Here is a 14,746-nt window from a genome sequence, read left to right as displayed (position 1 = left end):
TCTCCACTTGCTCCCCATCCCTCCAGAGGCAAAAATCAATATATTGCAATTGCTTATGATCAAAATCATCTAACTTTTTAAAAAATCTAACTTAATCCCATAAAATAATTTGTAAATTAGGTGCCCCCTTGCATGCCATCACTTCATGTAGATGGGGGGTAAAAATGGAAACAATGACAGACTTTATTTTCTTGGGCTTCAAAATCACTGCAGATGGTGACTGCAGCCATGAAATTAAAAGACACTTGCTCCTTGGAAGAAAAGCTATGACCAACCTAGACAGCATGTTAAAAAGCAGAGACATTACTTTGCCAACAAAGGTCCATATTGTCAAAGCTATGGTTTTTCCAGTAGTCATGTATGGATGTGAGAGTTGGACTATAAAGAAAGCTGAGCACCAAAGAACTGATGCTTTTGAACTGTGGTGTTGGAGAAGACTCTTGAGAGTCCCTTGGACTGCAAGGAGACTGAACCAGTCCATCCTAAAGGAAATCAGTCCTGAATATTCATTGGAAGGATTAATGTTGAAGCTGAAACTCCAATACTTTGGCCATCGGATGCAAAGAACTGACTCATTGGAAAAGACCCTGATGCTGGGAAAGATGGAAAACAGGAGGAGAAGGGGACAACAAAGGATGAGATGGTTTGATGGCATCACTGACTCGATGGACATGAGTTTGAGCAGGCTCCAGGAGCTGGTAATGGACAGGGAAGCCTGGTGTGCTGCAGTCCATGAGGTCACGAAAAGTCAGACACGACTGATCGACTGAACTGACTGACTGCATTCTTCTAAAGTTTTCATTATAAGCTTAAATAATTGGATAAGGTGTAAGTTTGGTGAGCTGTAAATATTGATACTGAAAATAAAACGGGAGTTAGAGCCTTCTCCCATATACAGTGAAATCTACCACAGGCTCAATACTTACCATCAAATACCCTTTACAAATGCATGAACACCTCTTCCTAACAGCAAGCAATGTCACATGGTCCCTCTCTCTCCACACACCCACATTTCCATCCCACTTCTCACTGCAGAGTCTTATTTTAATGTGATTTATGTCATACTTGAAAGTCTGTTATGGGGTGCTTGAAGATACTCCTCAATAACAAAAATATACATAAATTGAAATCAATTATTTTAACTTATTTCCTAAGTAAATAATTTATTTTACTTATTTTCAGAAATTTCTTCTGGATTCAGTTATATTTATAATTATTTTTAATATAGGATTGATTAAAGTAAGTAGATATAAATTTGACAAAAGTTTTTATTTTTGTACTGACGGATGCATGTAAGCTCAGATATTCGGTTTTGGGTAACTGATGTTTATAAATACAAAATTAGGAACAAGGCTTTGAAAGGGCCAATTTAAATGAAAAGCCTGTAGCTTAAGCTCTCCTAACTTCTGCCCTGGAGAGATGGGGTTGCTTTGGCGCTGTTCCTTTCCTCTGTTAATTCATGTGCCAGTGTTTATTATTTCTATTATGCACTGCAAACTTTAGACAGAACTTAGCATTAGTTTTATCTCTGTTCTTTTCCTTAGTTTTGCTTAAATGCTAGGAAAACGTGATACATAAATAAGTAGACAGGAACAGATGGAGTTCTGTTATTGTGATATTCTTAATCTTTAAGTTCCTCTGGCATTTTAGGCTAACAATCACACCATGATCTGCCATCATTATTTTTAATGATGTATCAGCTGTTGACTCCATTAGGACTTCTAACGCAAAGAATCAGAAACTGCCCTACTTGCAAAAACAGTGTGCTATCCGTCAACCAAGTTCCCTCCCTGTCTTAACCTCAAACACAGTTATTTCCAACGCCCTCTGTTTTTTTTGTTTTTATTTTTCTGTTGTAATTTATTTTACTTCCATGCCATGCACAGTTGATTTCTTTGTTTTTGTTTTTGTTTGTTTGTTTGTTTGTTTTTTTAATTAGTTTATTTCCTATTTTTTAACTTCACAATATTGTATTTGTTTTGTCATACATTGACATGAATCCACCATGGGTGTACATGTTTTCCCCTTCCAGAACCCCCCTTCCACCTCCTTTGTGTGGCTGCCCAGGGGCACCATGCTCCAGGAAGGTCAGGGATGGGGGAGTCAGGCAAGGATCCTGGCCAAGGGGGAGATGAGGAAGGAAAAGCCGTGCCCTTAGGGAAATTTAGGAAAGCATGCTAGGAAAGCTGAATGTTTAAATATAGGTGTGATTATTTACCCCTTGGAAAAGCTGCAGGTCCAGCCAGGTACCCGTGGCCCAGCAGAAGATGACGGGTCTACAAGTCCTGTACCATCTGTGTGCCTCTCACCACAGCTTTCTGTGTTCATCCTCTGGGACTCTCAGCCTTGCTCTGGCCATAGTTGACCTGCTTGCTAGTCTTTCAAGCACTCCATGTTCTTCAGCCTTGGGGCCTCTTCCCAAACTGTTCAAAAGTCACCTTCATCATGAGGACTTCTTCAATCACCTTATTATAAATAGCAGTCACACACACACACACACGCACACATTCCTATCTCCCTTCTTTTATTTTTCTTCCTGGTGCATATATATACACCTGGGAGTATTTCTCCCAAGTGTATATTTCTCCCTGCTCAATACATTCTTGTTGGATGAGTTAATCTCTATGGGCTATAAGCTAGTGTGTCAACGTCAGCCATGACAGAGCTCTCCATGTTTAGGACTGTGTTTGGGTTGGGAGAAGGGCATCTTCTAAGGATGTGGCCATTCTCCACTCCTCATGGCGCTGCCTTCCAGTGTGCCAGGAGGTGGTGTGGGAAGCCTACCGGATCTTTCTGGATCGCCTCCCTGAGCCAGGGGAATACCAGGACTGGGTCAGCATCTGCCAGCAGGAGACCTTCTGCCTCTTCGACATCGGGAAAAATTTCAGCAACTCCCAGGAGCACCTGGATCTTCTTCAGCAGGTCAGTTCAAACATGGTATGTAAGTTAGTCCAAAGTAGCTCTCGGGCCTCCAGCCCTGGCCCCTTTAGAATTAGTTTCCCCAGTGTATAGGTTGGTTGAAGAAATGCTTGGAAATATCTGAGAAGGCCAACGGTAATTTCATTTCTGCAAAATAACATTGCACAAGCAGGTTGAGGTAAAGTTAAAGAGAAAGAGGAATGAAAATAGACTCTGGCTCTTGGGTTGGCATTATCTCTTGGTAAAATGACTTTTTATCTTTCTGCAGAGAATGAAACAGAGAAACTTCCTTGAGAGGTAAGTACCCAAAATAGAGTGTGGCGTGCTCTTGACTTTTGAAGGATCACATGATGGAGTAAGACTGAGCTATTATGCCTTTATATTATTTCAGCTACTGAGATCTGAGTAGGTTATTCTGACAGACAATTTGTGCATGTATTTTGCTGAAGATAAATGAGTATATAAAAGGGAAATGGATAGACCTTGTAGACTGAGATAGATGTTTGCACTACATTTGCAGATAAAAATGAATGCGGTACTGGGTGACAATTACCTAATATGCTTTTTTTACTTATAAGACACAGAGCAATTAAAATAGTTGTTTTTAGAACTGTTGAAAAATATTAGTTACATTGGGAACATATTTAATGCAATCAGAGAGCAACCTGCATTTTGAACTCTCATTTGGTATTCTATAAAATGTTAGTATTTCTCAAACTAAATTACTGAAGCACTGAGCTATGCCTTCAACAAGAACTGAATATCAAATAAGAAAATCAAAATGCAAAAAAAAAAAAGCAAAGGAAAAGTACATTCAATAAAATGATTAAAGAAGAGAGATGCTGTTGCCAAACTCTAAACTCACAAATCACACACATTATATAACATTTAGAAATCTAAATCTGAAGATAATAATGCTGCAGAGAGAGACACAAATTGGGCTATAGGAATTACTGACAATGCTTTTCACATTTGTTCCTTCACTTCTGCTCCCTTTGCCACCACCTGGTCCAGGACCTTTTTAATTTAAGCGGTGAAAAAAGTCAAATCTGATCTCCCTAACAGATTTTCCTGCCTCTAACCTCTTCCCCTGCTTACCTTGCATAACTTCCTCTGGATTTATATGTCTGAGATAGGCCCTTTTTTGCACTGAGCTTTGTTCAAAGGCTTTTGAAAATATTCCCGAACTTTCCTCTGGCCCTTGAGATTTTCCCCTCCCCACCCATCTCCACCTGCTCTGTGTGGAGGGCTGAGCCGGAATGATTGCCTTGCTCACCTCCCCTGGCCTCTGACTTCTGGGAAGGACCAGCCAGTGGGGGGCAGGAGACCAGAGGGCAGAGCAGAGCGAGGTGAACGAATTCATCACCTCCTGCACCCCCCGCCTGCAAAGTCTTCAGACAGTTGGCCTCCTTCAGCCTCCACTCAGCCCCTGTCAGGCAGCCCTCTCTTCCCACAGAGCCTTCTGGGTCTCCGGTTGGTGTCACTGCTCCGTCTCCTCACCCCTCCTGGATGAGGGGAGCTTTCGGCCCCTCGCTGTTACCAGCCGTGGGTTCTGCCCTCACCCTTGTGGCTGCTCTCATACTTGTCCCATGGCTTAGCAAGGCCTTTGTTAAACTTTGCTCAGATTACACGCTGAGTGAACCATCGGTTCCCTGTCAGGACCTCCACTGAGGAAGAGGCCAAACTAATTAAACAAAGCTTTCACCCCCTGACCTTTCCAGCCTTGTCTCCACAAACCGTGATCCCACCACGGTCACCATGACACTTTCCCACCTCATCCAGCCCGCACCTTGCTCATCCTGGCCTCTGACTGCGGGCTTCCTCTCTGTCTGGAGAACCTGCCTTCTCCTCTCCACACACCCAAATCCTGCTCTCCTTTCAAGCCTTCTGGAGAGTCCCACCTCTCCATGACCCTACAACAGAGGGCCTCACCATTACTTCTGGTCTGCCATCAGCATGAGCTAATGTTTGGATCAAACAGTCCATCATAGCTATGTTGTACAAACTCAGACACCATCCTTTGAGACCTGATAGCTTACAGTAAGAAATCATTCAGTATGCTTCAGTAGATATCACTACTGCTACTTCTTTCTAAATAAAGCTTGCTAGAATGGGCCAACATTATACACAGATAGCCCTATAACCATGACCTTGGATTTGCCCTTGGATATCTCCCACACTGACAGTCCCTGGCACTGCAAGCCTACCCACAAGTCCCCAGCAGGTCACCATCATGGGCAATGATTATGTCCAGAATAGGGATTTAATACACCTGCATTACCCAAAAATCTCTCTCTCTCTCATTGTTGTAACCACAAAAGTTACTTTATCAGATAAACTTAATGACTCTCTGAGTTTGCAGGTTTGAGGGTCTGAGATTTTAGCAAGATTGTTTCAGTTATAGTTCATGTGACCAATTGTCTTTGATGTCAAGGACACTGTTGGCGCATAATGGGACCACAAACCCCAAATCTTTGTCTACCATGAAAATGCTCCCCAGGATTACAAAAAGCCAAGGTGCTTAGGAAAAACCCTGGAGTCGAAAATAATTGCTTGGGAGGTTGTCTGAATTTTTCTTCAATGAAAATGTAGTAGAAGATAATTTTTGTGATGAAAAAATAGGTAAACTTAGTTTTAAAGTATACTTTCCCTCTAATTTTTAGGTCTATTGAGTATAAGAAAATGTGTTAAATGTGTTTCCTCTGTTGTCATCACGCTCCTTTTCACTACCTCTCTTTTATTTTCTATTGTGCTAATAGAAAAGATGAAGTAGTCACAAAGGAGACCTTGGGAGAGCTTGGTCAAACCCCTGTGTCTCCAACAGGTAAGCTTAGATGTCCTCATTTCATCTGCTTCTGAACCTTAATTCACATCATCATGAAATCAGGTTATTTGAAAAGCAATCCTTAACTGAAGCTGACACAGTTTATAATGCACTTTTTCAAAACTGACTGTATTTCTAACTTTCTAATTTAAACTCATAGCATAAATCTTAGAAAATATAGGAAAGAATGAATGGAAAACCAAATCACCCATTATCCTACCACTTGGAGGCAATCATTACCAATATTTTCCAACAAACAAATTCAAGATAAGATATCTTTGTGTCCTTAATATAGTCACAAAAAGAAAAATTAACCAGGTCTCATTCGGCAAAAACCACCTAACTAACACATCTAGGGGAGCACCAAGCTTGGGTCCTGGAAGGGAGTAATGAGGAACTTAGGTGGGATCAAGAGTATGAGTTATGTTTTGCCCAAGAACATATTTCTGTGATCTTGAAAGAAAATGAGTTCTGACTTCTGTAATTTCCAGAGTGACAGGAAAAGCATGTGACATCGTGACCTTGTTCTACTTTAAACTCCTCCAGTCTCATTGTTGTTCTTTTTTAAATTTCCACAGAGGTTGCCAGTGTCTCACCCGGGCCCTTGCCTCTCCCCACCACCGACACACTGCTCAACGAAATCGTCAACTACACCCTCCCAGATACCAAAGTGCCTCCGAGAGTAAGAAGTTCTCAGACTCAATCTAGCTCTTCACATGTTTGGTTTTATTAGTAAAACAGGGATGGGCTGGCCATTCGCTGTCATTAGTGCTACCCATTTCTAATTATTAAACCTTACTAGAATGGGCCAACATTATATGCAGACAGCCCTTTAAATATGACCTTGACTAACAGGACTTTCACTTAGCGTTAGAGTGAATAAATGATGGGTGAATGAATGAATGAATGAATGCGTCTCTCAACTCATCAGTGAAGTCCTTTCCCCACCAAAGTGTAATCCCACACTGACAGCAAGGACAGAGGCTTTTATCCCAGTTATGTCCAGCTCAAATAGTCCAGAAAAACATCCAAATGACTGAAATCCTGCATGTCAAGCTGGGGAAAAATAAAAACAGTGTTTTCTGGCATAAAGCAATGCTGGCCACCACTCTGTTTGAGTGAAAAGGCATTCAGGATGAGAGGATTGTTAGGGAATTGAATGTTGGTTATCACTAAAGGGGGACTTTCTAATTGACTACCTGCTTTGGGCTTCTCAAGTAGCTCTGTGGTTAAAGAATTCATCTGCAGTGCAGGAGATGCAGGAGACACAGGTTCAATCCCTGGGTCAGGAAGATCCCCAGGAAGAGAGCATGGCAACCCACTCCAGTATTCTTGCCAGGAGAATCCCATGGACAGAGGAGCCTGGTGGGCTATGGTCCATGGGGTCGCAAAGAGTCAGACACGACAGAGGTGACTGAGCGTGCCCACACAGCTGATTTACATTGTTGTATTAGTTTCAGGTGTACAACATAGCGGTTCAATATTTTTATACACTCCATTTAAAGTTATTACAAAATAATGACCATATTCCCTGTGCTGTATGATAAATCCTTGTTACTTATTTATTTGATGCATAGCAGTTTGCATCTCCTAATCCAAAGGAGGAGGGCATAGCAACCCACTCCAGTATTCTTGCCTGGAGAATTCCGTTGACAGAGAAGCCTGGCGGACTACAGTCCATGGGGCCACAATGAGTCAGACATGACTGAGTAACTAAACAACAACAATCAAAAGGAGGCTATTTTCAACCCCTTCAAAAGGCTTTGGGCCCAGCCAGTGCAGAAGCAGGCAAACATCACTTTGTCTCAGTGGTGGAGTTGTGGAAGCACCAGCGGGCAGCAGACCCAGAAGAAGGCAGTAACATAAGGCCCTGGTGCCCTTTGTACCTGCACGCTCAGTCATGCCCAACTCTTTGTGACCCCATGGACTGCAGCCCGCCAGGCTCTTCTGTACATGGAATTTTCCAGACAAGAATACTGGAGTGGGTCACCATTTCCTACTCCAGGGGATCTTCCCAACCCAAGGATCAAACATGCATCTCTGGAGTCTCCAGCATTTTCAGGCAGATTCTTTACCACTGGGCCACCTGGGAAGCCTCAGTAATATAAGGTTGTTGTTGTTCAGTCACTCACTTGTGTCCATCCCTTCATGATCCCATGGTCTTCAGGCTTCTCTGTCCCCCGCTATCTCCTGGAGTTTTCTCAAACTCATGTCCATTGAGTCAGTGATGCCAACCAACCATCTCGCCATCTGCCACCTCCTTCTCCTCCTGTCTTCAATCTTTCCCAGCATCAGGGTCCTTTCCAATGAGTCAGTTCTTTGCATCAGTGGCCGAAGTATTTGAGCTTCAGCTTCAGCCTCAGTCCTTCCAATGAATATTCAGGACTGATTTCCTTTAGGACTGACCGGTTGGATCTCCTTGCTGTCCAAGGGACTCTCAAGAGTTTTCTCCAACACCAGAGTTCAAAAGCATCAATTCTTCGGCACTCAGCCTCTATTATGGTCCAACTCTCACATCCATACATGACTGCTGGAAAAACCACAGCTTTGACAATATGGAATTTTGTTGGAAAAGTGATGTCTCTACTTTTTAATGTGCTCTCTAGGTTGCTCATAGCTTTTCTTCCAAGGAGCAAGTGTCTTTTAATTTCATGGCTGCAGTCACCACACACTTTGATTTTGGAGCCCAAGAAAATAAAGTCTCTCACCATTTCCATTTTTTCTCCGTTTGCCATCAAGTGATGGGACTGGATGCCATGATCTTCGTTTTTTGAAAGTTAAGTTTTAAGCCAACTTTTTCACTCTCCTCTTTCACCTTCATCAAGAGGTTCTTTAGTTTCTCTTCACTTTCTGCCATTAGAGTGGTATTATCTGCATATCTAAGGTTATTGATATTTCTCCCAGCCATCTTGATTCCAGCCTTGAGCTTCATCCAGCCTGGCATTTCACATGCTGTACTCTGTATATGGGCTTTCCCAATAGCTCAGCTGGTAAAGAATCTGTCTGCAATACAGGAAACCCCGGTTCGATCCATGGGTTGGGAAGGTCCCTTGGAAAAGGAAAAGGCTACCCATCCCAGTATTCTGGCCTGGAGAATTCCATGGACTGTAAAGTCCATGGGGTCGGGTCGCAAACAGTTGGACATGACTGAGTGACTTTCACTTTCACTCTGCATATAAGTTAAATAAGCAGGATGACATAAGTAACGTAAAGAAAGGGTCCCAAATCAGAACCTGGATTTTATCCTTATGCTGCCACTGTGATAGGTCTACCATTCTGTGTGGTCTGTGAGGCTTCTTGGGCCCCTTCCTTTTCCTCTGACCCTCCCTCCAAAGCCAGGAGGTGAGGACAGGAAGTTCAGTCTCATCAGTTCCACAAGGAAATTCAGAGATGAGAACCCTGCAGGCCATTCTCTCTGGGTTTTAGGCTGGATGACTGTAGACCTGATGGAACTATTGCCACGAACAACAAATTTCAATGCTTTGTTTTTCTCAGAAATACTGGTTTACCAACAGTGAAATCTGCCATTGGAAAAAATTAATGAGATTAAGTATATTCACTACAAAATTTCTGGCAGCTCCAGTTTGCCTTCTCTTTTCTCACATTACCTGTGTTCCATCTCCTTCAGAGTCTGATATAGGTCCCTCCTTCTGCAGTAAATATGCTCTGAGGATTTTATTTCACATTCATCACATCCTCCTAGCATCCTTCTTCCCACCTACATATAATTCTTTCATTCAGCAAACATTGGGCTGTACATAAAGATCCTAAGATGAGCAAGACTTAGTCCCTGCCTTCAAGGAATTTATAGTGCAAATAAGGACAAAAAATAGTCTAAGTACTGTGACTGAAGATGGAATCAATAAGCCAAGACAGGTTACTGAGGATGTGACCTGTCTCATCATGTATATTCCCTGAGAGTTTTGTACAGAAATGGTCTCACATTTTTTGCTGTGGGGGACTCAGTGAAGTGTGAGAATCACACTGGATTCAAGGGGATTATTTGTGGGATGACAAGATTACCATTAAACAAAACCTCTATATAAGTATATCAAAGGTACCAAATGAGCGATTCAGATGTTATTCACCAGTACAAAGGTTCAGAGAAGGCAAAGATTCCACCCTAGATGATAGAGGTGATATTATTTCAAATGAACCAAAGAATATAGTAAAAAGTAAACAAGTGTGTGTGTGTGTAAATGCTTTCACAAGAGCATACAGTCATAAAATGGCAATGCTCTTGAGGACTCTACATAATTAACTCATTAGAGCTCTGATACTTTGTCTCTCAGTGAAATTCAGAGGCCAGTTCTAGTTAATGGGACTTATTCTAAAAGCACGTAATGCTTCATAACCCGCTTCTTGAGACAATAGCAATGCATACATATTATATGATGTAACCATTTGCTTATGGTTTACAGTAATAGAATCACTTCTCTTTTTTCTAACTCTAACACAGGAAAGAAAACTAGAATTCACTGATGCTGCTGAGGATGCCCTGGAGCAGAAAGTAGAGCTAAGCATCTCTCTGGCAAACCAGAAGTTCAAGTCAGAGCTCGATAACTCCCAGTCCCCATATTACCAGGAGGTTGCAGCCAAGTCTCAGCTTCAGGTGAGCAAACCCACCCTACAGAACCAGAGCCCAAGGCGTGACTTAGATCTGGGAGCCAACTGCACATAAATCCCCTCAACTCCTCTTCTGGTGACCAAACATTCTCTTTATTCTTATTTATTTATTTTACTTTTTGACCCCTTTCACCCATTTCTGCTCCCCTCCACCCATCTTTGCCTCTGACAGTCACCAGTCTTTTTTTTGCATCTATGAGCTTGGTTTGGGCTTTTGTTTTGTTTTGTTTTTAGGTTCCACGTATGCATGGGATCATTCAGTATTTGTCTTTCTCTAATTTATTTCACTTAGCATAATGCCTTCAAGATCCATCCATGTTGTTGGAAATGGCAAGATTTCATTCTTTTCATGGCTGAATAATGTTCCATTTTGGGTGATATATTCCATCTTCTTTATCCATTCATACATTGGTGACACTCAGGTTATCTCCATGTCTTGGTTATTGTAAACAATGCTACAATGAATATGAAGGTGCATATATCTTTTCAAATTAGTGTCTTCGTTTTCTTCAGATAAACCCCAGAATTGGAATGAAGTGGAATTGCTGGATCATATGGTAGTTCTATTTTTAATTTTTTGATGAATCTCCATACTGTTTCCATAGTAGCTGCACCATTTACATTCCCACCAACAGGGCACAAAGGTTCCCTTTTCTCCACATCCTCTCCAACACTTGTTATTTTTAAAAGGCATTTTCCATGGGTGATAAGTGCTTCCTTATGCTTTCTGCACCTCTTCAAGTGATACGGTCCCCATCAAGATGCTATCCCAAGATGTCTCTTCTATCTTTGACCATCATCATAGCTGCCTGCTCCTGATTAAATTAAAAGCTCTTCAAACCTCAATGCTAAACTTGGCATCTATGTGCCGTGATAAGACTCCTGCCTTCTTTTCCAGCCTCCTCTTAACACCAATTCCGCACCATCCCCGTCTTTAGACTCTACAGAAATGAAACTGCTTGCAAACCTTTTATCACCATTAGTCTTTACGTGCACTGCCTGCTCTCTCTGGAATGCCCTTCCCTGAGTTGCATTTTACAAACTTCATCATGAAATGTTCTCTGTACCCATCCTGGGTTAAGTGCCTCTTCTCTGGACTAACACCCAGGGCTCCCTGTTGTCACAGCACTGATCACCCTGTCTTGAGACTGTTTGCTTACACGTCTGTGGCTTTCGTGGTCTCTACTCCTCTCCGCTTCCGAGACCCCCTCACCAGCACCAGGGCATAAGCTTCTTCTTGAGGTCAGGAACTGCTCTTTCATCTCTGCCGCTTACCTCCTAATACAGAGCTTTGCACGCAGTTAACTACTCAGTAATTGTCTGCAGAAATGCAGCTGAAAATAGAAGCATCCATGAGATTAGGTAACCATGGATTACATTTCTGAACAGCCTGGGTGCCCAAGCATCTTACTCAGCACAGTCAGGAAACCACCAGTACCGGCTTCTCATACTTGGAGAATTCATGGCTCCCCTCCTCTCAGCTGGAGAGGAGGTAAATAACGAAATACATTCTTAGCCTCCAACCTCTTCCTGCATCAGCACTCAGTCAACAAATGGTAAAGAATCCTTTCCACAGACTTCAAAGAGAGAGCATCAGTGTGCTTATGGACCAGAGAAGTACTGAGGCATGGATTAGTAGATAGAATGAATTAAAGAATAGTCTGTGAACTTTTCCATGTCCTCTTTGAAATATTCTTCTCAGCAAATCCTCAGGAGAATCAGAATATTTTAAAATTGGATAATTGGCCATAGACTGTCCTCATCGACCTATTGTTAATTCTCTAAGCACCTAAAACCACCTGATGTAGAATAATGCAGATAAATTATAGTTTTTTCAAATCTTAGTTTTAATCTTCGTTTCCGCCCAGGTAGTAGTCATGAGAATTTGGGGATCACTTCCCTGACCTTGGATCCCTCATTTAGAAACTAAAGATGACCTTGAAGTCCCTTTCCAAGTCTAAAGTGCTCTGTATCAAAATAGTAGCATTTAGTAGCTACCATTAGTAGCATTTATGTATAAATGCATTTCATTTTTCACACGATTCTAGACTTAAAGTAAAATCATTTCTCTTTTTGACAAGTGAAGATACTGAGGTGCAGGAGGATTAATTAATTCACCCAACAATGTCACGCCTCTTCACTGACAGAGTCAAGTTTCAGACCCAGACAGCCTGACTGCAGAACCCCTGCTCTGAACCACTATGCTGTACTCTCTATTTTTCCCAAATAGCTAAGTGTGGGAAAGGATTTTTGCATCATCAGCAAATGCACATGCCTCTTCTAGCCTCTGAAAAATTTGTCAGCCAAAGAAGAGTATGTCTTGCTGAGTCTTGTTGCAAAGACCATCGCACCTGTCCACTGTTCCACTTCCACGGTCGGGGGCGCCCTTCTGCTCAGCGCTTCTGTTCCCCTTCCAGGCACCCCAGCAGTCCGACCTCCCAGCAGCTACCCTGAGAGAAGCAGCCAGCCCCACCACAGCCCAACACTCACATTAGCGCAGCCATCCAGGCCTAATCAGAAATTAATGGCCAGTCCTCTGCAGTAATTTAATTTCCACAATAAACTTAACGACCAATTTAATACAAATGTCAGAAGGATTGCTTAGTTGTTGTCTGCTTGCTTTCTCTTGTGCAAACATTCGGGAGAACTCCACACAGCTGCCTTTTTACAGCCCCGTTAATGTACTTCCCCGCAGAATCAGGAAGGCCCCTGTGCATTTCATATTATTAATAAGGTTAATTGGGCACTTAATTAGCAATTTAGTGGTTAGTGCTCCATGATCAGAAGGTCCCCAGAAGATAATTTAGCAGAATTAAATGAAGGCCTTTGTCATCACCTCCCTGGATGCCTTCTGCACCCTCTTAAGCAACGCTGATTCTTAATCCATTACAGGCAGGTTCACAAAGAGGGCACAGACATGAGCAATCAATCCAGTACCCCAGAACCAGGGCTGCGGGGCTGCTCTCCCCACGAGGCTCCCTGCTGCCCATGTTGCAGCCAGGGCTTCTCCAGAAACGATTCTGTGTGTGATACATTGTTTCCAGATGTGTAACAGCATCCCTGGTATCCCGGACCAGAAAGATGGAGGAGTCAGATTCCAAGACTTTAGCTGCAGAATCCGTAGCTCACACTTGAAGCTTCCCTGGACTGTAGCCCTCCAGGCTCCTCTGTCCATGGGATTCTCCAGGCAAGAACACTGGAGTGGGTTACCATGTCCTGCTCCATCCTCCCCGCATAAGTGTGTCTAAGACAACTGACTGCAGGCTTGCTCTGCCCTCCCCAGACCCCGTGCCATGTGGGCACTGAGGAAGTAAAAGGAAATTGGGCTGTTGAGGTGCTAGGAATCCAGTAGGAGAGGCAGAGATGAAGTAAATAAATAATATAGCATCACCGACTCTCTTCCCAGCTGGCGCTAGTAGTAAAGAAGCTGCTGGCCAAAGCGGGTAGACGTATGAGACGCGGGCTTGATCTCTGGGTTGAGAAGATCCCCTGGAGGAGGGCATGGCAACCCACTCCAGTATTCTTGCTGGAGAATCCCATGGACAGAGCAGCCTGGAGGACTATGGTCCATGGGGTCGCAAAGAGTCGGACACAACTGAAGCGATTTAGCGTGCACACACAGCAACCTTATGCTATGTGTATTGTTATCTTCTGTTGACTAAGAAGACAGAGATCCAGAGAGATTAAGCAATAAACTCAAGGGCTTGCAGCTAGAAAGTAGCAGAACCAAGGTTTAAACTCAGGTGTACACAGCTCTCTCCTCCTCACCCAAAAGCTAAGCTACCTTCATCGCTGCAGTTGTTACACAGTCAGGGGGCTGGAGGGGGGTGGGGGCACTATTTATAACACCGGTACAATAAAACATAATTTAGGTGGTAAATCAGTCTGCTGGAAAAAAGAAAATCCATGATGCACTCCAAAGCCCAGTGGAGGTGACTTGGGGTTATCTGTGCATGACTGCTCTAGTCCTTGGTGTAGATAGTATAGCATCAGCAGTAATTTTAGATACCGTGACAATGCAGGCATGTAGATGAGCTTAGAGAACGAAAAGATGCACTCAACTCGGTTAAGCAAAATTTGCTGAGTCCCTACTATATGGGTGACAGACTGGGAGGGAGGGAGAGAGATAAAGTAGAATAAAGTTGACATAAGCCCTGAGTCCAAGAAGCATAGTCGCAGTGAGGGAGGCAGCATCCCTCATGGACTATCTTGTGGGATATATGGCAATAAGTTCTAGAAGAGTAGGGAAAAGATATAATGGAGCCTGACTTTGGGGCATTACAAATGCTTTTCAATAGAGATGTTTGAGCTGCCTTTGAATGATGAGGGGGCAGGGAAGACAGTAAGTGAGCACAAGCTAGGAGAAGTTGCCTCTTG

The 14,746-nt window shown here is 42.9% G+C and overlaps 1 protein-coding gene across 1 annotated transcript in view; it reads left to right on the top strand.

The window, feature by feature from the left end:
* IMPG1 (interphotoreceptor matrix proteoglycan 1) overlaps positions 1-14,746 on the top strand; it is a 160,039-nt gene that overhangs the window by 40,751 nt on the left and 104,542 nt on the right. The window contains exons 3-7 of the mRNA XM_081530830.1: positions 2,756-2,922; positions 3,188-3,216; positions 5,679-5,743; positions 6,322-6,425; positions 10,203-10,355. Coding sequence (XP_081386956.1) covers positions 2,756-2,922; positions 3,188-3,216; positions 5,679-5,743; positions 6,322-6,425; positions 10,203-10,355 — 518 coding nt within the window. The remainder of the gene's footprint in view (positions 1-2,755; positions 2,923-3,187; positions 3,217-5,678; positions 5,744-6,321; positions 6,426-10,202; positions 10,356-14,746) is intronic.

The sequence above is a fragment of the Giraffa tippelskirchi genome, chromosome 9, assembly GCF_054371585.1.
Source record: "Giraffa tippelskirchi isolate mGirTip1 chromosome 9, T2T-mGirTip1v1.2.pri, whole genome shotgun sequence".
NCBI classification, from domain to species: Eukaryota; Metazoa; Chordata; class Mammalia; order Artiodactyla; family Giraffidae; genus Giraffa; species Giraffa tippelskirchi.
The sequence above is the reverse complement of the archived record's forward strand: the minus strand, read 5'-3'. Positions and strand labels throughout refer to the sequence as shown.